Below are 25,656 nucleotides of genomic sequence, written 5' to 3'. Positions count from 1 at the left end.
GAGCACCACTCATGTGCTCTTTGAGTGTTCTTGTTCTCATCCCATCTTGTCTGCCTTTCTATTTTCCTTCTTGGTCTGGTCTCAGCCTCAGGACACAAGGGAGTCCCCCCGCTTCACCCCTGGAAAGCACAGTAGACATCATTCTGGTTCTTGACTCGGTACACACACACACACACACACACACACACACACACACACACACAACCTACCTGGTCATCGCCATAGAGGATCAGGCACTTGTCAGGCTCCACGGAGCTAAAGCAAAGACAGAAACAAAACACCATCTTCAGACAGGGCATGGGGAACAGGAGCTGCCTAAGGCCTCTGCATCAAGCCTCCTTTGTCACAGTTTTGGGAGCACACTTGTTCTGATTGGATGTTGAATTTCACTTTGGTGTTTCAGTATCTTGGCCGTATAGAGTTTTCTCTCGAGGACCATGGAGACTTCCTGTCTATACAAGCTTTCTTTTATGTCTTGGGAGAGGTCTTGTGAAGGTTCTTTCTGGGTACATGTGATGTGCCAACCCATGCCTTCAGGCAGAATGGAAGTGGGAGAGAGTGTGGAGTGCTGAGTGTGGGTGGCTGAGACCTGTCATACTTACCGGCAGAGATCAGGCAGAGTGTATAGAGAAGACACACTCAGTCACACAGGATATTGACAATATTAGGTAATATTAGGTAAGAGTGTTTGGATGCTTGAGCCAGCAGCAAGGCCACAATACTATTCACACCCCTTGAGAAAGTTCTCTGCAAGGTCTGGAGAGGTGGCCCAGCAGCTAAAGATATAGGTTCAGTTCCTGGTACCACCTGATGGTTCAGAGCCATTCATGACTCCAGTCTCAAGGGATCTGACATCCTCTTTTAACCTCTGAGGCACCAGGCATGCACATAGTGCACATATATACATGTGGGCAAAGCTATTCATATACATTAAATAAATATATCTGGAAGAAGAAGAAAGAGGAGGAAGAGGAAGAGGAGGAGGGGGAAGGAAGAGGAGGAGGGGAAGGGGGGATGAGAAGGGGGAGAAGGACGGAGAAGGAAGAGGAGAAGGAGGAGGAAGAGGAGGAGGAGGAAGAGGGAGGAGAAGGGTGAGAAGGAGAGAGTAGGAGGGGAATGAGAAGGGAGGAGGAGGGAGGAAGAAGGAGGAAGGAGGAGGGGGAAGATGAAGGAGGAGGGGGAAGATGAAGGAGGAGGGGGAGGAAGAGGAAGGAGAAAGAAGGAGGGGGAAGAAGAAGGAGGAGGGGGAGGAAGAGGAAGGAGGAAGAAGGAGGAGGGGAGGAGGAGGAGGAAGAAGCTGTTGCCAAGATGCCTTTCTGGAGCAGGAAATTGTTTTTCTCTACAGCTTGTATTTCTGCTGTAGAGTTGAAAGAAAGAATGTAGCTCCTTGTCACCTGCAGTCCTGCTTAACTTAAGCTGTCAACTTGACACAGTCTAGAGCTACCTGAGAAGGGAATCTCTATTGAGAGATTGCCTGGAGCAGAACAGCCTGAAGGCACATCTGTGAGCTGTCAGTCACTGGGCAAGTGATCGGTCCACTGTAGAAGCGGGTGACCCAGTGCTGGATGGACTGGGCAAGGGCTCGGTCCACTGTAGAAGCAGGTGACCCAGTGCTGGGTGACCCAGTGCTGGATGAGAAAAGCAACCAAGCAAGGCTCTACAAGCAAACCAGCAAGCAGCGTCCTCCAGTGGTTTCTGCTTCAAGTTCCTGCTAGAATTCTGACTCCCTTCAGCAATGGACTGTGACCCCTAAGCTGAAATAAAGCCTTTCTCTCCTCTGGGCTATTTTGCCAATGGAATTGGTCACAGAGGCAGAATAAAAGCTGGAAGCACCTGCCTGTATATCTTGATGATTTCAGTATCAGTTTAAAACAATTCTTGTGGTCGACTGGTCAATTCCTTAATTAATTAATTTCAATTCCTTAATCTCGTGTCTCCTCACAGCCTTGCCTTCGACCGTAATTCAGCCACTGTCCTTGCCTTGACCTTGTATTCACGGGGGGGGGGGGGGGGGGGGAAGATACTCTCTTCTCATCCAGCTCTGATGGGTAAGATCACACTGATACTTACACAGACCCTGCTCCTTGACCCTTGGGGCACAGCCCCCCACTTCCTGCCTGGCTTGAACCCCACAGCCAAGCGGAGCCCTTTCCTTCTACGCCCATGGCCCCCTTGCTCCTTTTCCTTCTCCGTCCTTGCTTAGCAAAGCAGCCCTCTCGGTTAAGTCTGGCTTGCTTTGCCTTCCTCCATATGCAAATGTGGCTGGAGACAAACCACAGAACTGAGTGGTTTGTCATCAAGTTCATGGCCACAAGCCACTAATGGGTTCTTAGTGCTCCAGGCACTTTGGCTCTCATCTTCATTCTCTGAGGCTGGTTTGCCTCCCTTTTCCTGTGCAAATCTTCAAGAACTTATCCTCAGGGCCCTTTCGCAGATAGGAGCAGTCCTAGATTGCATCTCTTGTTGCTCTGATAAAACAGGGACCTGAAGAGCAGGCAGTGGGAAGAGGTTCTCTTACGTCTTATGGCTTACAGTTCGTTGTTAAGAGAAGCCAAGGACAAGAGTTCCAGGTAGGAGCCTGGCGGCAGAACGTGAAAGCAGAGGTCATGGAGGACAGTGCTTACTGGCTTGCTCCCCCTGGTGTGCTCAGGCTGCTTTCTTCCGACAACCCAGGCCCACCTGCCTAGGGATGGTACTGCCCACAGTGAACTGGTCCCTCGCAAATCAGTCATCCATTAATAAAATGCCCCATAGATATGCCCACAGACCAGTATGATGTGGTCAATCCCTCAACCGAGATTCCCTCTTCCCAGGTGACTCTGGTTTGTGTCAATGACAAAAACTAACCAGCACAGGAACTTTCTAGAGTGTGGAGAAATTGCCCCCAAAAGATCCCCTATCAGTTCTTAGAACACAAGCATACATAGTTGTGTCCGGACCAGTTCAGCCTTCCCTCAGGTCCCTCCAGACAAACCAGCCATGCTACCCAAGAAGCCAGCCCTGATGTATGCATTAGGCCCCATCCCATCTCACCCAGGTTATAGCTCAGCACCTCTCCTCTCTCTCTTCTACATTGTACAGTTTCTAGTTTTGACTGGATTCTTCCCTCTAGTACACAACCACAGGCCATTTCTCCCACTAGGGGAAAGAAACAGGCTTTGTAATACTGTTTGTCTTATCTTTTCTCATGGTCCTTTGTTGTTGTTGTTTGTTTGTTTGTTTTGTTTGTTTTGTTTTGTTTTGTTTTTGGAGACAGGGTTGCTCTGTGTAGCTCTGGCTGTCCTGGAACTCATTCTGTAGACCCGGCTGGCCTCGAACTTAGAAATCCGCCTGCCTCTGCCTCTCAAGTGCTGGGATTACAGGCATGTGCCACCACTGCCCAGCTCCACGGTCCTTTGAGAGCTCCAGCAGCAGCTGCCCCCACAGTCAGCAGTGGTCTTCCTGCTGACAAAGCTCACGGAGAGGTTCACCCTCTTCTTTCCAGCAGTTGCCCGTGTTCCCGATCTCTCCAAGCTTGACCCTCACTTGCTGCTACTGGTAAGAATAACTGTCAATCACAAGGCTTTAACTCCAGTTCTTTGAACTAATACACACACACACACACACATGGGCACACACACACACACACATGGGCACACACACACACACACACAGAAACACACACACAGAGACACACACATACACAGAAACACACACACACATAGAAACACACACAGAGAGACACACATACAGATACAGACACACACAGAGTCACACACAGACACACACAGAGATACACACACACAGACACACACAGACACACACATACACAGAAACACACACACACAGAGAAACACACACAGACACACAGAGAGACACACATACAGATACACACACACACAGAGTCACACACAGACACACACAGAGACACACACACACAGACACACAGAGACACATACAGACACACACACAGAAATACACACAGACACACTCACACAGACACATACAGAGAAACACACACAGACACACACACAGATACACACACCGAAACACACACAGACACACTCACACAGACACACACATTGACACACACACAAGACATATACACAGAGGCACACACAAAGAAACACACACAAACACAGACACACACACACACACACATACACACACACACACACACACCCTGTATTTCTGATGCCCTAACCTGGTTGCTCTTAGTCCTTGGCATTGGTCTTTTCTAAAGATTCATATTATGCATACGTGTGTACATATGAGCTCCCTATACATACAGGCACCCATGCAGTCCAGAAGAGGGTTGTCAGGGCCTCTGGAACTGGAGTTATAGGAAATCATGAGTCAAGACATGGGTGTTAGGAACTGAACCAGAGTCCTCTGCAAGGACATCTTGGCCATCTCTCCAGCTCCCACATTTGACTTTTCTAGCATCCCAACTGATCATGTATTATGTGGGTGGTTAAAATCAGCAGTGGTTCTCAGCCTCCCTAATGCTGAGACCCTTTAATGCAGTTCCCCATGCTGTGGGGGAACCCGCAACCATAGCATTTCACTGCTACTTCATAACTCTAATTTTGCTGTTATGAATCTTAATGTGTCCTTTCCAACCATCTTAGGCGACCCCTGTGAAAGGGTCATATGACCACCAAAGGGGTCCTGACCCACAGGTTGAGAAACACCGATCTAGGGGGTTAGGTTTTATCAACCCTCAAGCAAGTCCAAGCCACCACACACACTGCCTGTACACACCAGGTGTGCTAGTACTGCCCAGCTTCCAGACTCACCTGACCGCCCAGGGCCATTGACATTCTCCCTTCCGGTCCCACCACAATGCTGCTCTGACATAGACTCCTGCCTGACATTCTCTGGCTCCCCTCAGCACAGCGAATTCATCTCTTCCCGCTCCAAGATAAGCTCCTGTGCCCAGTGGGTTTTATTTCTCTCCCTACAATTTGGTCAGTACAGAAGAGGTAGTAACCACTGTTTTTGGAAGGGAAAGTCACTCATAAAGCTCTCCTTGTTTGTGGTGTGTCAATCAACATGCAGGACAGAACTTCAATTAACCAATAGGATGGTCCAGCCCCACCTCTGGGTGTCACGTCTGCCTGCATACAACATGTAGATCCCCAGAGATCCACCATTTGCTGTGGCTGCTTGAGGAGAGGCCCATCTGGATCCAATCCTGTTTCAACCCTAGGTCTCCTACTACACTTCTCTGTAGCTCTGCCCCACTAACACACATACCTGTGGCTTCCCAGATGTCTCATCCCCACTTGTCACCCACCCACCCGGCCACCCTAGGGTTGCTGTCCCACCCATTCCTGGTGTGTCAGAACTGTGAGCAAAAGCAAGCCGGGGGAGGGGCAAGAAAGAGGCCCATTACATCTTACAAGTTACAGTTCCTCTCGGCAATCAAGGGTGGAAATTCAAAGCAGGAATCTGGAAGCAGAAATGGAAGCAGAGGCCGTGAACAAAATGGGAGAGATAATGTAATGTTTATTCCGCTCACAACTTCCAAAGGTGCGGAGAGCATGGTGGTGTGGAGTTATCTGACTCTGGGATCCTGGGAGCAGAGCAAAGCAGTTCCCATTATGGTGGCCAGGAAGTAGAACAGAAAGGGGCCGGAGCAAGATAGAGCTCCAAAGACACGTCTCCAGTTACTTTGCCTCCCACCTACGAGGCTGTCAAGAAAAAACAAACCAAACCAAAAGAAAAAAAAAGAAAGAAAGAAAGAAAGGAAGGAAGGAAGGAAGGAAGGAAGGAAGGAAGGAAGGAAGAAAGAAAGAAAGAAAGAAAGAAAGAAAGAAAGAAAGAAAGAAAGAAAGAAATCAAACTATCTGTTACGTGAGAGTCCTTATGATCTCATGGTCTCTGGAAACTCCCACAGAGGTGTGCTTTACTAATTGACCAGGCGTCTATTAATCCAATCAAGTTGCCAGTCAAATTAACCATTGCTTGCTTGTGTCTTGCTTCCATTGAAATGAATGTGGCATTTAGCACAGGGCCTGGCAGGTTCTGGGAACTTTTCCAAATCCATCCATTCTTCATTCTAGACCTCTGGGGCATGATGGATTAGGACCCTCCTATCATGACACTTGTGCTTTGGCGGGGGGGGGGGGGTGTTCGTAAAATAAGAAGTTGAGCCTAATGTATATAAGATAGTCATGTGATGGAAATTGTCGTCGTGGAGGTAAATGAAGCAGGTGAGAGTCACAAAGAATTCTGAGTCTAGGGGTGGGAAAAGGGCCTCTCTGGGCAGGGTATACAGAGTGTGGAGCACAAGCAGGAAGGTCTTCCAAGATAATGATGAATGCAAAGGCTCTGGCGTCAGGGAGTATGGGGTGTTGGAAGAACACAAGGAATGGGTGTCCTGCAGCAAAGGGAGTGAGCAGGGGTCAGGGAGAACAAGGACATGGGGGTTCAGCAGTCGGGCATAATGGGAAGATCTTCCCAAGAGTAAATGAACCCTCTAAGCTGGAGGAAAACTGGGTGAAGAACTATAAGAAAGGGAGACAGAGAAGCCAGGTGTGGGTACCAGGTGTGGGTGCCAGCTGTGGGTATCAGCTGTGGGTGCCAGGTGTGGGTACCAGCTGTGAGTGCCAGCTGTAGGGTACTGTGGGGAGGAAGGCAGTGAGCATCCAAGAGGAGTGACCATGAATGTGAAATGACCCTCACAGGCTCCCATGCTGAGTTCTTGGTCTCCAGCTGCTGGTACCATTTGGGAAGGTAATAAGAACCATTAAGAGGAGAGTCTGGTTGGAGTTAAGTAGTAGAGAGAGCATCTTGTGTATTGTGTGGATGCATCACCTGTCAATTAAAAACCTATGGCCTATAGGAAAGGGTAGAATAGAAGGTGGGACATCCGGGAGGCAGAAAGAATTCTGGGATAGAGCCAGATGCTGGAGATTCACCTGGAAAGACGGGACTAGACAGCTGCATGGTACCCGAGCCATGTGGCAGAATGTAGATCAGAATAAGTGGATTATATTAAGTTATGATCTAGAGAGGAGTCTAGCTATATGGCCAAGGTATTTGTAAATATATTTTGAGTTTGAGTCTGAGTCTTATTTTTAGGAGCCTGAGGTTGGGAGGGAGAACCAGACCCAACTTTTATAGGAAGTCACTGGGCATTCAGTTTAGGTTACAGTTAGAGCCGGTGGCTTCCTGTCTAATGTGAGTGAGCAGCTTCCTCCTGTCCATCTAGCTACCTGCCATGATATTCAGCCTCACCTCAGGTCTGGAGTAATGGATGCAGCTGGCCAGGGGGCTGGAGCCTCTGAACTGTGAACCGAGGTGTGACACAGAGGCAGAGAAGAGGATGGCGTGGGCCACCGTGTGCTGAGCCACTGGCTGAGTGAGGCAGGGTCTGAAGTCTTTGTCAAGTAGTTTGGCCCGTGTATGCTGAGAGCAGATGTCCTCCCCTAAGGGGGTCACTATTTTGTGACAGGTGGAATCTTCTGAAGTGGGGCTTTGGGGAAGTCTTTAGCCACTGGGGAGTGGGGTAGGGAACATATGACCCTGAAGGGGTCATGAGACCTGGAGTCTCTTCCCTTGGGCTTTGTGCAACCATATACTACAATACTATGTCACCATTGATCCTTAGCAACACGCCAATACTAACATCTCTGAAACCGTGAACCCAAATAACCTTTTGCTTCTGATAAGTTGATTATCCCAAATACCACGTTGTTGTAGGAAATATTAAAAAAGAACCGGCACGCTCCTGCTCTAGTGCTGGCACCGGCTGCACAATGCTATGTCCTGGCAGGGTCCTGCTGGCTCTGTCCAGTAATCAAATTGGGCCCCCAACATCATGGTTAGATATCACAATATCCAGTAGCCCGGTAAAATCAAAACTCTTGAAGCTTATAGTTAGCCAATCAGATTTATATATCAGTAAAATCACAATTATAAAATGTCAACATAATAAGTTTAGAACCAATTGATAATGATAAAAGCCTTAACCCAATTATTCTAACCTTATGATATCATAACTACTTGTGGCTGGTTACTTGTGGCCATGCTTCTTGCCTTCTCCCCCCCCCCCCCCCCGCCCCAGGCTCTCTGTCTCTGTAATTCTTAGCTCTGCCTCCCTTTTCCCTATCCAATCACAGGCCTCCTTTATACTTATGTAATTGGACAGGGAAAATACTGTGGTACTACACCACAGTGACAGAAAGCTGCCTAGTTCTCCCTGTGTGTTCAGTTAATCAAGAGCAGTTGATGTCCTATCAAGGGGCCCCAGAAGTAAGGCAACATTACCAAGGAAACCTTGAAGTAGCTGATATTATTATCAGTGGTAGGAACTCAAAATAAAAATGAAATTAAGTTTTGGGAAGTAGGGTACATCCTATGGACTGAAATCCATGCTTGCTATAGTACCCTTGGGCCATGCATACAAGGCACCGCTTATGAAACGGGTTTTTGCTTCTGGGTACCGGCATGACTTTTTTTTTTCCCCCAGAAGATTCTTGAGAAAAACTGGAAAGAGTCGGCTGAAGTGGAGATTTCTGCTCACCACCCCCACCCCCAAGCACTCTCTGATTTTACTTCAAAGAATAAAATGACCCAGTGCTTTAAGAGACTCAGATTCCACAAACAGTTTCCTCTCACCCCCAGAATTACATCCATCTCAGAAAAAAAGCCCAGAAATTATTCTTACTGCTCTAAGGCTCTGGCAAGAAGCCAAAGCACCACAAGAATCCGGACAGCCTGCCTGTTGTTTCATTGGCCCCTTAGCAACGGCCACCCTCACAGACAGTAACCACGCTGGATTTCCTTTTAAGATTGGAGGAGGCCAAATTTAGACCTGGAAGGTCCTTCTGCAGGGGTTTCTCAGCTGTGGCCACTAGTCGACACGCTTTACCATTGATGCAGGGAGCAAAGGAAAGCATCTCATTTGGGAGGCAAGGGTGAATTTACTTAACTAGCATCCAATGCAGCGGCAGGGAAGAACTTCAGCCTGTCAGACACCCCAAGCTCAGTGCACTCAGGGCAGGACGAGCTCCAAGCAAAGCCACTGAGAGGAACAGGGGCCTGGGAAGTTGCAAATGCCCAGCTGTGTCTGGACCGAGGCCAGTTTCTGTTTGTTTGAACTTTTCGGAATCGCAGGAAAGGCAAGGGAGGCAATTTCTGACATAGCGCAGTATTCGAAATTCCGATGACCTCACCACCTCCACCCGGAAACTGCTTTTGATTTTCAAAGAGCCTTTCTTCTTTTTCTTCCCTCGTCTATGGGATCCAGAAGGATGAATTACAAAACAAACCCCTGGTTCCCTCCTCAAGATGGAGAGGATCGTTGACTCCTGTTATGAAAGGTGGTGGGGTGACTAAGGTGAATGGGAAACTGTCTGCAAGGGGCCATTGGCCCTTTCAGAGCAAGAGGCCGCTCTTATTACAGCGCATGTGGAAATGCCTCTGGTTACTGCCATTAGATCTTTTCTAGACTGCCAGAAATAACAATCCCACACGTGGCCCAACTAAGGAAAGACAGGAGGTCATCTTTGGCTTAGTGTGTGCTTATTATGAACAAAATTAATGGTACCATAGCCTAGAGAGGCAGCCAGGGCTAGGTCAGATAGGTGCTGCAGCTCATTTTGGAGACTCGTGGGAACTGTCAAGTCTTGAGAGGACCACGTGGGTCTTAAATTCCACCCAAGTAGACCAGACTCATTAGATGGTCTGCTCACATTTGCATCTCAAAGACGCTAAGAGGGGTGCAGCCCCCACGCCAGGCCTCAGTGAGCACAAGGGCTCACTGCAGTTGGAGTCCAAGCCCACTGGATCTGCTGAAGGCTGTTGAGCAAAGTATAGTCAGATTCACCCAGAGCCTGGGCTCTAGCAGCAGACCTACCAACTAGCATGGGTAAGAAAGGATGAGGTCTCAGTTGGGGAGGTATCTATCATCTATCTGTCTGGCTATCTATCTATCATCTATTTCTCTACCATCCATCCACCAATCATTTGCCTACCTATATATTAGCTACATACTATCTACCATCTATTTATCTATTATCTATCTACCATCTATTTATTATCTATCATCAACCTACTACCTATCTATAAATCATCTATTTCTCTATCAACCAGCTGTCTGTCCATCTGTCTATCCATCCACTCACCTACCTATTTTATTATCTATTTACTTACTTATTTGAGACATGGCTTCATCATGTATCCCAGTGTAGCTCAAAACTCAGTATACATTCCAAACAAGTCTTAAAACTTCAGTCCTCAGCCTCTGCTTCCCTGGTGCTCCAATTACCAGCATGCACCATTCTCAAAGCAGTTCTGCTGAAAGTTGGATGGCTTGGCTTCAATGCCTTGTTCCCTCTCTAAATTCATGGGCTGGAAACTTAACCCCCAAATTGATATGTTAATCGTGCTCGGAGGTGCAGCCTTTGGGAGCTAATTAGGATCTGAGGTAATGAGGGTAGAGGCCTGCGATTGGGGGGGGGGGGAAGGGGGTTGGTTTCACAGAGGAGGGAGAGAGATCTGAGCATGCTTGGACTTGCTCTGTCCTGTGTGGTGCTCTCTGCCACATTGTGATGCAGGAAGAAGACCTTCCTGATGCTGAGTGAGACTCTATTTTCCATAAATTATCCAGCCTCAGATGAAACAACAAACAGGCTAAGGTGGGGTATTGACTAACAGAACAATTACACTAGAGAGGTTTTTTGCTTGTGCTTTCTTTTTTTTTTTTTTTTCAATATATGGAAACAATAGCATCTTTATTAGCAGATCTGTTGCATCTAGTGAGGAATGTAAAATTCATGGAAGATTTTCAGGAGGTGTGGCTTTGAGTACCTGAGTCTACATGGAGGAGTTAGCAGAGGGGTGAGGAAAGCTTGTCTGGCAATGGAGAAGGCAGAGAAGGTCTTGGTGCTGGCAAAGAAAAAGAAGAAGGAGAAGAAGAAAGACAAGGAGGAGGAGAGGAGGAGGAGGGGAGGGGGAGGAGGAGAGGGGGAGGAGGAGGAGAAGAGAAGAGGGGGAGGGTGGAAGGGGAGGAGGAATAGGAAGGAGAAGGAGGAGGAAGAGGAGGAGGAGGAGAAGAAGAAAAGAAGAAGAGGAAGAAGAAGAAGAAGAAGAAGAGGAAGAAGAAGAGGAAGAAGAAGAGGAAGAAGAAGAGGAAGAAGAAGAGGAAGAAGAAGAAGAAGAAGAAGAAGAAGAAGAAGAAGAAGAAGAAGAAGAAGAAGAAGAAGAAGAAGACGACGACGACGACGACGACGACGACAGTTGGTAGAATTTCTTCCCTGAGAGGTTCTACTTATTCAGTGAGATCACTGTATCACTGGCTGAGAGGATGGGGCAAAAGGAGAAGTCACAAACCAAGTGGGCACAGTGGGGGACTTATGGACCCATTGAATGGGAAGCAGCTTCTCAGGGGTGTTGTGTGCTGTTCCCAGTCAGACGAAGGCTCAGGCCTCAGCTTCCTTCAGCATCCATTCCCAACTTAGTCCCTGACTGCTGAGAGAGCTGGAGGGTCCAGCAAGATGGCTGCACATTTACCCCAGGACAGAGGTCCACATTCCTTAGGGACATCCCACAGCAAAGCTCAGGCAGAAGCTTGGTGGTGGGGATTCCTGTGTATCCTAAAGTGTGCGTTGTGGGGGCTTCTAAGGTCTTACTTGCTCTCCCAGGCTGCCCTGTTACTGTAGCGGACACTGTTGGGAAGGGATGAGGGAAAACTGCCAAAGAGGAGGAACCCTAAAGAGTGTCTTTAATAGGGAATAAGGAAAACCCCAAATCTCCTGATCTCTTCCCCATTTCATCACGGGTGTGCTCCCTTTAACATCGACTTAAATCATACACTCTGGGGCTGGAGAGATGGCTTAGTGGTTTAGAGCATCAGCTGCTCTTCCAGAGGATCTGGGTTCAATTCCCACAGCCCACATGGTGGCTCACAACCATCTGTAAATCTAGTTTCAGAGGGTCTGGTGCCCTCTTCTGGGTTCTGTGGGCACACCAGGCATGCACAAGCATGCAAACAAAACACACATACACTATATATACTCATAATAAATGTATACATATACACACATACGGACATCTATACGTATGTATGTATGTATGTATGTATGTATGTATGTATGTATATATATGATAATGAAGGGTTAGGCTACTTCTGTCACAGGACAGGTGGTTCTTCATTACCAAACACAACTGTGTTGGCCAATCTGTTTCTTTCCTTCCAATAGTATCTATCTATCTCTCTATCTCTCTATCTATCATCTATCTATCATCTATCTATCTATCTATCTATCTATCTATCTATCTATCTATCTATCAAAGTTTAGCATAGAACGAGGTCAACATCTTTCTCTGGGTGAGAGTATGGATAAATAGGTGGTCAGGCTGAAATAATAAAAATTGTTGCTACATATATCTATTCATTTCGTCAAAAGTAGCTGTTGAGCGACTTCTGCCATCTGTAGACTCCATGAGATGGGCATTTGCCACTCGCAGTAACAATATTCCCTTGAGGATCTAGCTCAGGGGTCGAGCACTTGCTAGAAAAAGAAAAATCCTCTCTCCCGCCTCCTTCTGTTTTATGTTTGTAGATAGATGTTTTTGGGCTGAGGTGTACCTCAGAGTGTGTCTACAATGGAGTGAATATATATAACAGAAGCGGGATTACGTTTGAAATCATGCATTATGGGTAATGATAGAGTGGGGCCTCAACATGGTAATTAGTTTACAATGTGCTCCCAGGAAAATACTCCGAGACCGTGATTAATGTTCCCTGCAGCAGCCAGCCCCTGTAAGTAGCTCCCATTGTACTTCCCAGAACTCTGCTCTTCCAGGATATTGCGATAAATACCACGTTGGGTCTCCGGTTGTGCTAAGTGATTAGGTCTGGGTGTGAGAGGGAGGTGAGGTGAAACGGAACTAATGTCCAAGTGCCTGCCTCTCTGCTCTGCTAGACTCGCAGAAAGAACGAGCCGGACAGCCATAGAGGTCGTCTAAAGGCCCACAGCCCTCCTCACGCATGCTTAATCTGTGAGGTTATAAACTGCTGTTCAGAAAGTAGTTCCGAAGTGGTGTTAGTGCACTATGTCATTTCAAGAAACCGTAAGTGAAGATGGAAAAAATCCATCAGTGTCAACCACTTACCGAGGAAACTCCTGTAAAGGGCGGGGTTGGGAGTAAGAGGGTGTATGTGTGTGTTGGGGGGGGGGGGGAACCTGTGCTCGGAGTGTTTGTAGCGCCCCCTTCTGGCTTCATTGTAGACCCCTGGAGAGGGTGGGGCCCTCTAGACAGAAGATAGACGACAGAAAGAGGCAATCAGGGCCCACTTCAGAGTGGCAAAGAAGCGCCTTGAATTGCGCTTTGAGACTCTTGGGACAATCTTCCCTTCCCATAGGATGCGGGGTCATCAGCTCAGGGTTTTCAGGTAACGACATCGTTAACAGACAGCCCCATTGGGGGTCCTAGGTCTAGCTCCATCTCAGATGAGCTTTGGGGCTGCAGGCTTGATGCTCCTGTTCAACTCAGGAAGCCCGTGACTTGGGGGTGGGGGTGGGGCTGGGGGTGGGGGTGGGGGTGAGAATGGACCAGGAAAAGTCTGAACAGCTCGGAGGGCAAGGACTGTTTAGCCCTGTTCCCATCCTCAGAACCCATGTGAATTGGGTGAGGAAAGTATTCCCTGTAGGAATGGCGTGCTTTTTTTTTAAAGATTTATTTATTATTATACATAAGTACAATGTATGTAGCTGCTTTCAGACCCATCAGAAGAGGGGGTCAGATCTCATTATGGATGGTTGTGAGCCATCATGTGGTTCCTGGGATTTGAACTCAGGACCTTTGGAAGAGCAGCCAGTGCTCTTACCAGCTGAGCCATTTCACCAGCCCAAATGGTGTGCTTTGGAGAGCTGTGTTAGGGGTTTTGTATACCAGAAGACTTTGATCTGCCCTGTGGTTGTGGATAAAGATGTCACCTATCTAATTCTCTAGAGGTAAAGGGGCTGAAGTGTGACTCAGAGCCTCTGCGTGTCTTCACCTCCCACCCCAGCTTCTCCAGAGCCCTGGCAGTGTCTAGAGTAGAAGAGCTACCTAGGGGTGGCCATCTCAACAGGATAAGCTATATCCCTGTGAATCTCTTTTATGGTCCTTCCTCAAAGTGATGTTAGCACACTGTCACTTTAAGAAACTGTAAGTGAACATGGATTAAAAAAAAAAGCAATCAATGTCAACCATTCACTATGAAAACTCCTGTAGGTGTGTGTCTGGCGGTTGCAGGGGGGTGGGGTGGGGTGGAGGGGTGCATGTTGGGCACTTATGCTCAAAGTGTTTGAAACGCCCCCTTCTGACCTCATTGTAGACCCCAGGTGGAGAGGACTAGAGAGCGTGGCAAGGACCAGGCCCTCTGAGCAGAAACCATATGTGCAAGGCTCCTCACTCCTAGTAGATGTCAATAGATGTGTAGGAGCCAGAGAGTAGCAACAAAGCCCAAGATACCAGAGTCATCAGTGAGTCACTCAGGACCCGCACACCAGTGGCTGGGTGCAGGGCCAGCACAGCCAAGGGCTAGGCACCATGGGTCTGAAAGCGCCTCAAGGAGTTTTCACGGAGATACCATGTGAGCTTCGGAGAATGGCAGTTTCAGTGGGAGCCACCTACTCAGAGAGTCTGCACGACCTTGTGGGAGCAGGTCTTATTCATGAATGGGAAGGGTGAGCGGAGCAAGGTGCAGCGCTGGGTGTAGTGTGAGGTCACCTGTCTGGCATGTGTTGGAGATTGGGAAATCAGAGGAGCTGGTGTGCCATCTGCTGTAAGGTGGATATTTATATTCCTCGGCAAAACTCGTGCTGGGTCTTAGTCCCCTTGGTAGCAGCATTGTGGGGTAGGGGTTGGTGGAAGTTTGGGTCATGTGGGCCAGGAGTGGCTGAGTTTCCCTGAGAGACACTTGCTGCAGATCAAGCCTAGCCCTTGGGTTTTATCTCTTCCACAGCTGGGCGCTTCCCTTGCCCCGTGAGTCAGAGCAGCAGGCGCCCTCTCAGAGACAGAGCTGAAGCTGATACCACACCATAATGCTTCTCAACAGCCAGAACCTCGAGTATAAATAGCCTCTCGTCTTTCTTTATAAATGTGCTCATTCTCAGGCATTCTATTACCGCAACAGGAAGCTGACTAAGACACCATTCAAAAGCTGTCCGTATGGCCAGTCAGGGACTCGGTAGATAGGAAAAGCGGATTATTACTATGTTCTGAATAGAGTTTTAAGAAAGGTAATCTAGCCACATATAAAATGTCATTGGTAACTGAATGACTCAGAAACCAGTTTTGGCTCTTTTTGTTTATTTTGTTTTGTTGATTGCATGTGTATGTGTGTGTATTTTGTTTTGGAGTGTGTGTGTGTGTAGCCTTGGGTGTCCTGAAACTCCATCTGTAGAACAGGCTGGTCTTGAACTCACAGAGATCTGCCTGCCTCTGCCTCCCACACAATTCAAGGCCCGTTTCACCACTGCCCAAGCCAGTTTTGGTTCTTTGGTGGTCATCTCTTTGCTTGATGAAGGATAGTCCTTCGGCTAAGCATAACTGGGCTGTGTGGCATGGAGAGATATGCTAGGTGAAGCCCTTAGTGTGTGCTGCCCAAGGAGAAGCCTGGGGGGGGGGGTGAGCTACCCACAGGCAGTCTCCCTAGAGTGGACCTTCTTACCAGTAGTCCAGTTTCAGGGGCACGGCTTCCAGGCCACCAATTCGACAGTAAGGCTCCAAGTTCGAGAGTTCATATAGCTGCAGCTCCCGGCTCCTGTTCAAGGCAAGCACAGTTGAAGGCAACTGGGAGTTCCTCACCCCATCTCTGCAGAAGTATTTTAAATCCCACCGATTCCCACAAAGGGGGAGGGGCCCAACCAGTGAAAACCCCGCCCTATGGGGTTCGAATCACAGACTTCCAGAAAGCTCTCTATGGTAGGGATGTCTTCAGCAGGGTGCTAAGCCCCGCCACGTGGCTGGCCCTTCTCCATCAGGGGCTGGTACAGCTTTTGGCTCTGGAACCCGGCTGTAAGGTCCTTTCTCTGTAAAACGGGATCCTAACAATCTCTGAGTTAGAGATGAGCCACCAAGATGCTGTGAGGTGACTTGTGAGAAGGTGGTTGGTCCAAAGCCTGGAAACTGCTCAGTATGTCAGGTTTTGGTGTGGGGGACATAGGACATCAGATTGGAATGTGAGGCAGTGAAGGGCTCTTCACTAGCTACCTCACCCAGCCTTCCCTTCTTTGCCCTCTTCTCTAGATCATTACTAGTACCTTGACCCAACTGTCCTTGACCCTGCCTTGGGGCTACTGAGAAGAGAACAGCTCTGTCAGGGAAACGAAAGCAACAGATAGCTCACACCACGCTCTAATCCAGGCCGAGCCTGGGCTTCCCTGTGCTAAATGTCATTTCCTCTCCCTTCCTGACAATGCAGTTCAAATGTGGTTCCCTGGACCCCAGTGAAGTGTGTCACTGGCCAGCTTAGAGTGTTTAATAAGCGGTCATGTCAGTCACTGAACTGTGGTGAGATCCCACACAACAAGGCCATTAAGCATCTTTTTCAAAAATCAGACTGGAGGAGGTCACCGTGTCAAGTGAAATAAGCCACAGAAAGAAAAGACACACAGTGCGTTCTTGTTGGTGGAGCTGACACACATGAATCTCACAGAACTGAGCAGAGTAGAGGTCACTAGACACTGCAAAGGGCAATGGAGAAGGTCGGGGTGATGGGAGAAAGAATTTAAATGAGGAACAACAAAACTGAAAGGAGCAATTCTTACTTTCTACAGCACAGCAGGGTAGCTACTGTTTAAAATAAACTGTGACACTTTTCGTTCTCTCAATGACACATAGAAATGATTAACATTTGATTGATGATTAAGCAAAGTAAATATTACCATAATCTGATCATTGCAGGGAGTATCCATATATTAGATACTGTATCCAAGGTATGCAAGTGTTACGATTAAAAAAAAAAGAACGCAGGAGCTAGAAAGGTGACCAGGCCTGATGCTCTTCCACAGGACCTGAGCCCCATTCCCAACACCCACATTAGATGGCTCACTGCTGCCAATAACCCATAACTCCAGTCCCAGTGGGTCTGACACCCTCTTCTGGGCTTCTTGGGTATTGCACTCATACATCCATAATACACACACACACACACACACACACACACACACACACACACATACACACACAAATAAGCAATAAATCTTTTTCAAAAAAATGATTAAAAATAATATAATAAAAAATTAAAAATCAAATTGAGACAAATTTACAAATGTATATTTGCTGCTTAGTAGTTAGCATACTATTAGATTGATTATATTAACTATGTTGATATTTCAACAATTATATTTTTGATGATGAATTAATATAAAGTATTAAACCTCATGAACAATTATATTTAATAAAAAACGGGGTTAGGTTGGAGTTGGTCATTAAAGCCTAGAGCCCCAGGGAGTGAAGAGATCTTGGGGCAGTTTCTAGAAATTTGGAAAGAATTTGTCACTGGGCTAGGACATGGAAGTAAGCTTAGAATAGAATATTTACATTTGGGCTAATACAAAGCTCAAGCAAGGTAAACTCAGCCAAGGTATGTGTGGCATTCCTTTATCTTGGTCACCCTGACAAACCCCAAGAAACAGTGACCATGGCTGGGAGGGGGGGGCTGTCGTGGGGGGCTTTGTTTATTGCATTGTTTGATGACTTTGTCTTTGATGTCTTTGTCTATGAACTGACCCTGTTCTCTGCAAGTACCTAGAATGGTATAAAAACTGGCTGGAGAAAACTAAACCCCACTTCAGCCTCGGCACTGGCTGGAGTCATGTTATAATGCTGTCTAATTGTCATTTTCTTTTCAATCCTCCCTCCTTTCCTTGAGACCCTCTTTGGCTGACTGAGCTGGCTTGGTCACCAGGGACTTGTGAAAGAGAGTCGTGGAGAGGGTTTTCAGCGGTGAGGGGCTTGTACGGTAGGTGGAGTCACGGGAACCCTTCCACCTGCCCCTGGACTGTAGCCACACCCTAAAGTATAAGGAGTCTTCAGCTTCCACCCTCCCTCTGCAATCTGAGTTCACACTCCCGTGAGCTGGAGCCCTTTGCAAGCAGGAGCCCTGTGGACCTCACTCTGCCACCGTGGCCACCACCCCACTGCCACAGCAGCAGTAGCAGCAGCAGCAGCAGCAGCGTCCATGTTCCTGCTGTGTACTTTGCCCTGTGAGTTAGTCCAGTGCAGTCAAGACTCAATTTAGATGAATAAGAAAACAAATATACCATTTAATCCAAATAAAGTATGCTTGAAAAGTACTCAGACTAATTTTCCTCCCGTGGCCCTTCCTTGGTTCCGGAAGTCTTTTCTACAAGACAGCATCCTCTAAGCTCTCGGCATGAAGCCACACAAAGTGTACCTCTGTTTACACACATGGGCTCTAATGCTTTAAGACTCCAACGCTGGCCTCACACTGCAAATGTGTGTGCTTGTGTGACCCCAGGCACGGAGCTGCATCTCTTCACACCACGACTGCTCACTTTTTGCTTGCGTACTTACCCAGTTCCAACGATTACTTTGTTGTACTGTGGCATGCTGACAATGTCTGTCACCCAGCGGGACTTCCGGCTGGTGGACTTGCCCTACAGAATTGAGAGGTGAAAATAAACAAATGTATATGCCTTTAAAAACCTATATTTATTTAATTTAAACTTATTTCATTTTTACTGAAAAGAGTCTACTTTTGTCTCACGTGCATGAGTGTTGGTCTGCATGTATATATGTACGGGCACTACATGCGTGTTTGGGGGGCTCAGATGCCAGAAGAGGGCATCTGGTCCCCTCAGAGATACAAATGGTTGTGAGCCACCATGTGGGTGCTGGGAATGGAACTCAGGTCCTCCAGAGGAGCTGTCAGTGCTCTTAACCACAGAGTCATCTCTCCAACCCCCATAGTTTTCTTTAATTGATTTTTTCTTTCAAGGGGAGGAACTTGGTACATTAGAAGAGCTAATTCAATGCTCTCCCCTAGAAGGGGCTGAGAAGTTTAGTTGTAACTTCTAGTTCTAAGCTCCCTGGGGGCAGAGCCTGCACGTTCTGTCCTCGTTCTGTCTTCAGCACCCAGCACAGAGCCTGTTTTACCACAGGAGCTCAAATGTTTGTTGAATGAGATGGGTAGGGGGTGGGCAGAAACGGGCTGGACATTCTTTCTCCTAATAACACTTCCCAAATGCATGCTGGCTTCTGAGTTTCTGATTAGTGATTCTGATGGAAAACCTTAGCAGAACCGCCTCCCGGACACAACCATGGAGGGGGTGGGGATCCCGTTCCATCTGTCATTCAGTAAGACACATGATAAATTACATGACTGAAGAAGCCTGCGTAATTCATCACTTCATCTGAATTTAGAAGCGAAAAAGAAGCATTTATCTCGGGCTCCTCGTGGGGCTTGCATTTTATTCACATCCCCTAGACTCGCAGAATCTGCCGCGGATATATTATATTCAAGGGCACAATTTATGTAATCACGCCACTTAAGGAGCAGTTTAAAATAGCAAATAAAATCAAACCGTGGCACTCAGCATCCTTATCAAATGAAAATCACATACAAAAATCGGCTTCTTTCTTTTCAACTTCAGCTGCAGGGACCAGAAATAAATAGTTCCGTCTTCTCGGAGGGTGATTAAGGTGTCATCGGGCAGAGGGAGAATGCGCAGCACGGGTCTCCCATATGTCAGCCTCTGCTGAATGGCAGGCAGCAGGAGAGAGGCCTCCGCTTGCCGAGCTGCCGCCTTGGCTTGCTCCGAGTACTCCAGCTGCAGGTATGTGCAGAAACTGTCCTGGAGAGCAAGGGACAACTGGTCAGGCCCTCTGTCATTTTGGTTTTCAGAAATTCTCTTCACCAGGGAATGTATAAAACTCTTCTTTCGGGCATTACTAGAATTATTAGCACACACTTGGGGAGCTGTTACTGCAGGGTACTCTCAGCTGGGCCTGGTGCTCTGTTGCCAGCTGTCTGCCTTTCTTCCTATGTCTTCCCTCTTCCTCTAAAGGTGGTCTGGGAGTGAAGTGGGCACCTCAACAATGGTGGCAGTTGTTTCTAGCCATGTACCATGCCTGACCCTCACGATGTGGGCCTTCACCTCAATTCTCACCAGGATTATAATTTAATCTCATTTTATAAATCAAAAGTCTCAACCGTGGAAGAGCACAGTGACTCACTTAAGAACAATGCTTGCTCATTATCTTCTGGTCCCAGGCACTGTGGGAGCCACAGGTTACCGTGTAGACACGCCTAAGTCTGCACAAGAGCTACACCACACAAATAATCAAAAAACTGGCACAGAAATGGCATCAAGAAACCTCAGTCACTGCCGGGTGGTGGCGGTGGTGCACGCCCTTAACCCCAGCACTCGGGAGGCAGAGGCAGGTGGATCTCTGAGTTCAACGCCAGCTTGGACTACAGAGTGAGTTCCAGGACAGCCAGGGCTACACAGAGAAACCCTGTCTCAGAACAAGAAAGGCCTGAAGAAGATGCAGGCCAGCAATGCAAACGGAGTGAGCATACCACAGAGGCCATCAAGGCCCTGGTGAAGCCTAAGGCCGTCAAGCCCAAGATGCCAAAGGGCCCCAGTCGCAAACCCAGCTGGCTCACTTTCATCACTCACCCCAAGCTTGGGAAGTGGATTCAAAGCTATATGGTAAGGGCCATAGGCTCTACCAACCAAAGTCCAAGGTTCATAGCACGGCAGAGGCTTTAGCTTCAGCTCAGGTTCTCAGTGTGCCCAGAACCCTGTAAAGGCCCTATAGAAAAAGGGTTCTACCTGCCAATGTAAAGAGAGATGGACTGGTGTGGTGGGCATACCTCACACTATTTTCAGATGACCAGCATCCTATGCTGTTTTTACTAATACACTTGAGGCAAGATCTGTTTAAGAAAACAAAACCAACCAACCAACTAAACAACCAACTAACTAACCAACCAACCAACCAACCAACCAACCAACTAATCAACCAACCAGCTTACCAACCAACCAACTAACCAACCAACCAACCAAATAGAACAAATACCTAAGAATTGGCTGTCCCGGGACTTGTGCCCCTGTCTACTGGACTTTATGTGCCTCCCCTAGGATTTTAGCAGGACGCCCATAAAAAGACACTTTGTGGCTTAAGAAAAGGAAGGTAGCCCTTGAACCTGAGATATGGAGGTGGGAAGCTTTGAACTTAAGGAATGTCTAACTCTTCTCCATGTCTCCCAACCCCCCATTTTGCTAGCTTTCTTTTTTGTGGGTGGGGCCTTGAGTGCGCCTTTAAAGACCAGGTGAGAATGGCAAGCTCTTACATCTGACTGGGCTGGTGAATTGGCCAGAGGTCTGAGTAGAGATGGCTTTACTGCTCAATCTGAGGAGGGATGATGGGCTCATGGCCAGGCATGCTAAAGGCAGATGTCCTACCTCTTCATAACCATGCACTGAAAACTGAGTAATGTTGATGATGGTGGTGACATTCATGGAGGACTGATGCTGTGACAGTCCTGGCTGCAAACCCTTTCAGGAGCTCATGGGATTGGCCACCAGCAACCCTTGACCCAAGGGATTTCTCTAACTGCTGTTTTTCTTTGACTCCTACTCTTGCTTTGAGGGTAATCCTGTATAGAGCCTGCCTGAGATACTGAGGTTCCCAGCTAAACTCCTTCCTAGAAGAATTTGAAATTTGCAAGCCACACTTTACTTTGGATCAGCTTGGAGTGGCCAAAGGGGCGAAGCCAGCCTCCCAATGGAGTGTCGGGTGCATCCCTCACCAATGTTAAGTTGGATTTACATGACGTGACTTACCCACTGGATTCTCCCCACTGCCTCGTAGTCTATTTTCATGAAGAGTTGTTCTATTTGTCCAATACTCTGGGAAGAAAAATAAAGGCTAAAAAATAGACTTTGCTAGTATTGAGGAAAGTGGTTCGTGCAGAAGGGCCAGACTTCAGACAAACACATGGTTAGTGAGGTCTTTGGAATGGATATCTAAATAAACCAAATCACCCTGAGGGATGGCCTCATGAAAAAGCCTGGGATGAAAGATGGAACAGAAGACAGAAAGCTCAGGTGACAGCCATCACTGCTTGCATTCAGCCTGCCTGTCCAGACCCCACTGGAGCCCGGGAGATCTCCAGTATGTCTGGGGGTGGGGATGGTCCCTCCAGGGCTCTGGATGTAAGTCAATCTGTTTGCCAGAGGATGTATCAGGAGTTACCCTGCTGAAGCAGCTAGGCTCAGCCCAGAGCTGGGGTGCACGTGTGACAGAATGAATAGGACTTATCATGGGGGCCATTGGGACACTCCATAGTGACCACCAAGGGTATGCCAAACTCTTGGAGAGGTCAAGGTTTCAGAGCTGAAAGATAAAGGGGTAAAAACCTGTATCTCACATGGACCTCACTGGTTGAGGGCTTTCTGTAATTGCAGTGAAACCGTAAACCAACAGATACGCCACACACATAAGACTGTCCTCATGACATGAGTTTCATTGGATAATGGTCGAGCTGTTTGGGCTCCGTTTGTCAAAATGTCATAGTAGTCTCTCATGATAGAAGAACACTCAAGTTGAAGAAGCCCCTAAGATCTGGGTTAGAGGGCTGGCTCAGTGCTTAAGAATGCTTGCTGTTCTTCCAAAGGACCTAAGTTTAGTTCCAAGAACCCACATAAGGTGGCTCACAGCCTTCTGTAACTCCAGCTCCAGCGGATCCAACACCGTCTTCTGGTCTCCTTGTCACTGAACACACACACACACACACACACACACACACACACAGTGGGGAGGGAGGGAGTGGGGACGGAGGGAGGGAGAGGGGGGAAAAGGAGAGGGAGAGGGGGAGAGGGAGAGAGAGAGAGAGAGAGAGAGAGAGAGAGAGAGAGAGAGAGAGAGAGAGAGAGAGAATGTCTATCTCATTCTAGGAGAATTCAAGACCAACACTGCGCTGTCCGTAGCTGTTTATGCATTCCATCAGACCCCAGAGTAGCAGAGCAGCCCTGCTCAGGAGGCATTTTCTCCCCCAGCCCCTACCCCTCACCTTTACCACTGAGAGGCTTAGGGATGCCAACTTCCCTGAAGCTCACTGGCTAAAAAATAGAAGAGGTCGGCTCAGGGACTTTAGAAAATGTCACCAGACCCCTCCCCTCTGGAAAGGAGGGGCTGATTGCATTCCTCGGACCACAGGGAGGAGGGAACAACCACTGCAGCTCAGAGACACATTCTGTAAATGTTGGCCATCCACCTCATTCCTTATAGACCAATCAGTTTGAAAGTCACATTGTTCTGCCAATCACATTGTGCCTAATGGCTGCTGCCTGGAGAACTGTATAAAGGCTCACTGGATGGACGGGCTGTGTGTGGTCGTTCTCTCTCCATGTGCAGGGTGACCCCAACATGTTGGAACAATAAATTCCTCTTGCATTTTGCATCGATTCCCGGCTCTGCCTTGTTCACTCAGGGAGTCCCTGGTAGGCTAAGGCTCACCAGAGTCTTACAGGTATAACAGCCCTCCAGCCCCAGATCTTCTTTAACAAGAGATGATCGTGGAATCTTGATGGTTAGCATCTGAGTAGCTTGTCCTCTATCATAGACAACTTATATCATGAGTAAAATCTTATGGGTGTGGTGTACGTGTGAGTACGTGTTCAGGTGTGCGAAAGCATGTGTGCCTAAGCACGCGAAGGCCAGAGGTCAATATCGGGCATCTTCTTGTTTTGCTATCCACCTTATTTTCTAAGGCAGCATCTCACTGACCCAGAAGCTCACCGATTGCATTAGACTAGTTGGCCGTTAAGTTCCCATAAGCCAATTGGTTTTGCCACCCTGCCCCTCCCCATCCCTTCCCTCCTCTCCCCTCCCCACTGGGATGGAGTTACAGATGTATGACACTGCACTCAGCTCTTACTTGTGAGCTACACTCAGATCCTGTGCTTCTGCAGCAAGTACCTTGCCAGCTGAGAATTGCCTTCAGCCCCCTAAAGTCTTGCTTATTAAGACTCTATTCTCTAGTAAGGGGCCTGTGCTTCAGAAAACAAAACAAAACAAAACAAAACAAAACAAAACCAACCCACATATGTGCATGCAAGCAATCCTAATTAAATTCAGCAGGCCATCAAAAAACTAAACAACAACAAAACCATGGTAAAAAGGTGGGGGGACTGTTGGGAACAAAAAGGAGTTTATAGTAGGAATGGATGAAGGATAAGAGAAGGCAACGAGTAGATGTAAAAAATAACCAAAATACAATATATGTATTATATGTGTGCCTTGGTTAGGGTTTGATTGCTGCCAAGAGACACCATGACCACAGCCATTTTTGTAAAGGGAAACATTTTATTGGGGCTGGAGTTTCTGAGATTTAGTCCATTATGGTGGGAAACATGGCAGCATCCAGGCAGACATGGTGCTGGAGAAGGAGCTAAGAGTTCTACAACTTAATCCAAAGGCAGCAAAAGGAGAATGCATGCCACACTGGGCATACTTTGAACTCAAAGCCAGCACCCACAGTGACACACTTCCTCTAATAAGGCCACACCTACTCCAAACAGGCCACACCTTCTAGTAGTGACACTCCCTGTGCCCAAGCATTCACACACATGAACCTATGGGAGCCGTACCTATTCTAATAACCACAATATATATACAAAATAGTCAAAGAATACAAAAGGGAATTAAAAAAAAAAAGAGTTGTATTCTGAGCTAACCAAAATGGCAGAGAATGAATAAACCATTTGATCCCAGTTGTCAGGGAAATGGAAGAAGATTGAAAAGAAGCTAAGAGGTTGTCTTATACGCAAGTAAGCAACAATCTGAAGAGTCCTATTCCCTCCTACAAAGTCTCTAAATATCTCATCGCTCTGGTTCGCCACATTATTTAAAACCCTTTCCAAGTCAGAGGCCTGGTGAACCAGCCAGGTCTGAGTGGAGAGGTGAGCAAGCTTGCAGGGATGCTCAGATCTCATGGGCTCGGTGTTTTCAGCGTTAACATGCATCTGCATGATCTGCTATGTACAAACTCCACTTACTTTGCTGTGTGACCTCAAACTCTGCTTCATCATGCATTTGAATGTTTCCATATCCAGCAGCTGGCTTCCTCTCTTTTCATGTTCCTGCAAAAATAAAATAAAATAAGAAATGAAACAGTCAGCTGGGAGCTCGCAGACATTGTGTTCTGTGGCGTCCAGGAGCTGAAGGCCACAGAGCTGAATATCTAATTAGACTCACCTAAAAAATACAGGTTTTTCACAGGAATTCTGTTTTGTGCACTTTTTTTGAATCGGTTAAAATAAAAGCAACCTTTTAAAATTACATCAAGAAACAACAATCAAAACAATTACTCTTTGTGGCCATCTTATAGAGATTTTAAAAGTTGGTACTTTGTACTGAAAACAATCAAATATCAAGTAGAGAATCAAATTGCCCAGATAGGTATTTCAAAGTTTACCTGGCCAGTTCCTACCTGAAAGAGTGCGTTTAAGCGTCGTAGCTCTTCCAGAGTCACTTGCTGCTCAATCTCACCGAGACAAAAAGAAATAAATTAGAATCAACAACGTGAAGACTTTTCCCAAGGAAAAGATGGAGAGCTGTTCCCCCCAGCACAAGTCCTGGGAACCCTGAAGTGTCTGGTGTGGTCAGAGGAAGTTCAAACGTACAGGGGCCCTGGGC

At 47.4% G+C, this 25,656-nt stretch overlaps 1 protein-coding gene and 1 long non-coding RNA gene across 2 annotated transcripts in view; one reads left to right on the top strand and one right to left on the bottom strand.

The window, feature by feature from the left end:
• Positions 1-25,656, bottom strand: part of Wdr95 (WD40 repeat domain 95) — a 127,486-nt gene that overhangs the window by 88,588 nt on the left and 13,242 nt on the right. Inside the window, exons 3-9 of the mRNA XM_017320945.2 lie at positions 25,451-25,504; positions 25,017-25,100; positions 21,801-21,866; positions 19,572-19,802; positions 18,523-18,605; positions 15,653-15,745; positions 210-255 (exon numbers count right to left, since the gene is read on the bottom strand). Coding sequence (XP_017176434.1) covers positions 210-255; positions 15,653-15,745; positions 18,523-18,605; positions 19,572-19,802; positions 21,801-21,866; positions 25,017-25,100; positions 25,451-25,504 — 657 coding nt within the window. The remainder of the gene's footprint in view (positions 1-209; positions 256-15,652; positions 15,746-18,522; positions 18,606-19,571; positions 19,803-21,800; positions 21,867-25,016; positions 25,101-25,450; positions 25,505-25,656) is intronic.
• Gm15997 (predicted gene 15997) overlaps positions 1-25,656 on the top strand; it is a 48,975-nt gene that overhangs the window by 14,724 nt on the left and 8,595 nt on the right. The window contains exon 2 of the long non-coding RNA NR_045423.1: positions 19,602-19,784. This is a non-coding gene — a long non-coding RNA (predicted gene 15997). The remainder of the gene's footprint in view (positions 1-19,601; positions 19,785-25,656) is intronic.

Source organism: Mus musculus, chromosome 5 (assembly GCF_000001635.26).
Source record: "Mus musculus strain C57BL/6J chromosome 5, GRCm38.p6 C57BL/6J".
Lineage (NCBI taxonomy): Eukaryota > Metazoa > Chordata > Mammalia > Rodentia > Muridae > Mus > Mus musculus.
The sequence above is the reverse complement of the archived record's forward strand: the minus strand, read 5'-3'. Positions and strand labels throughout refer to the sequence as shown.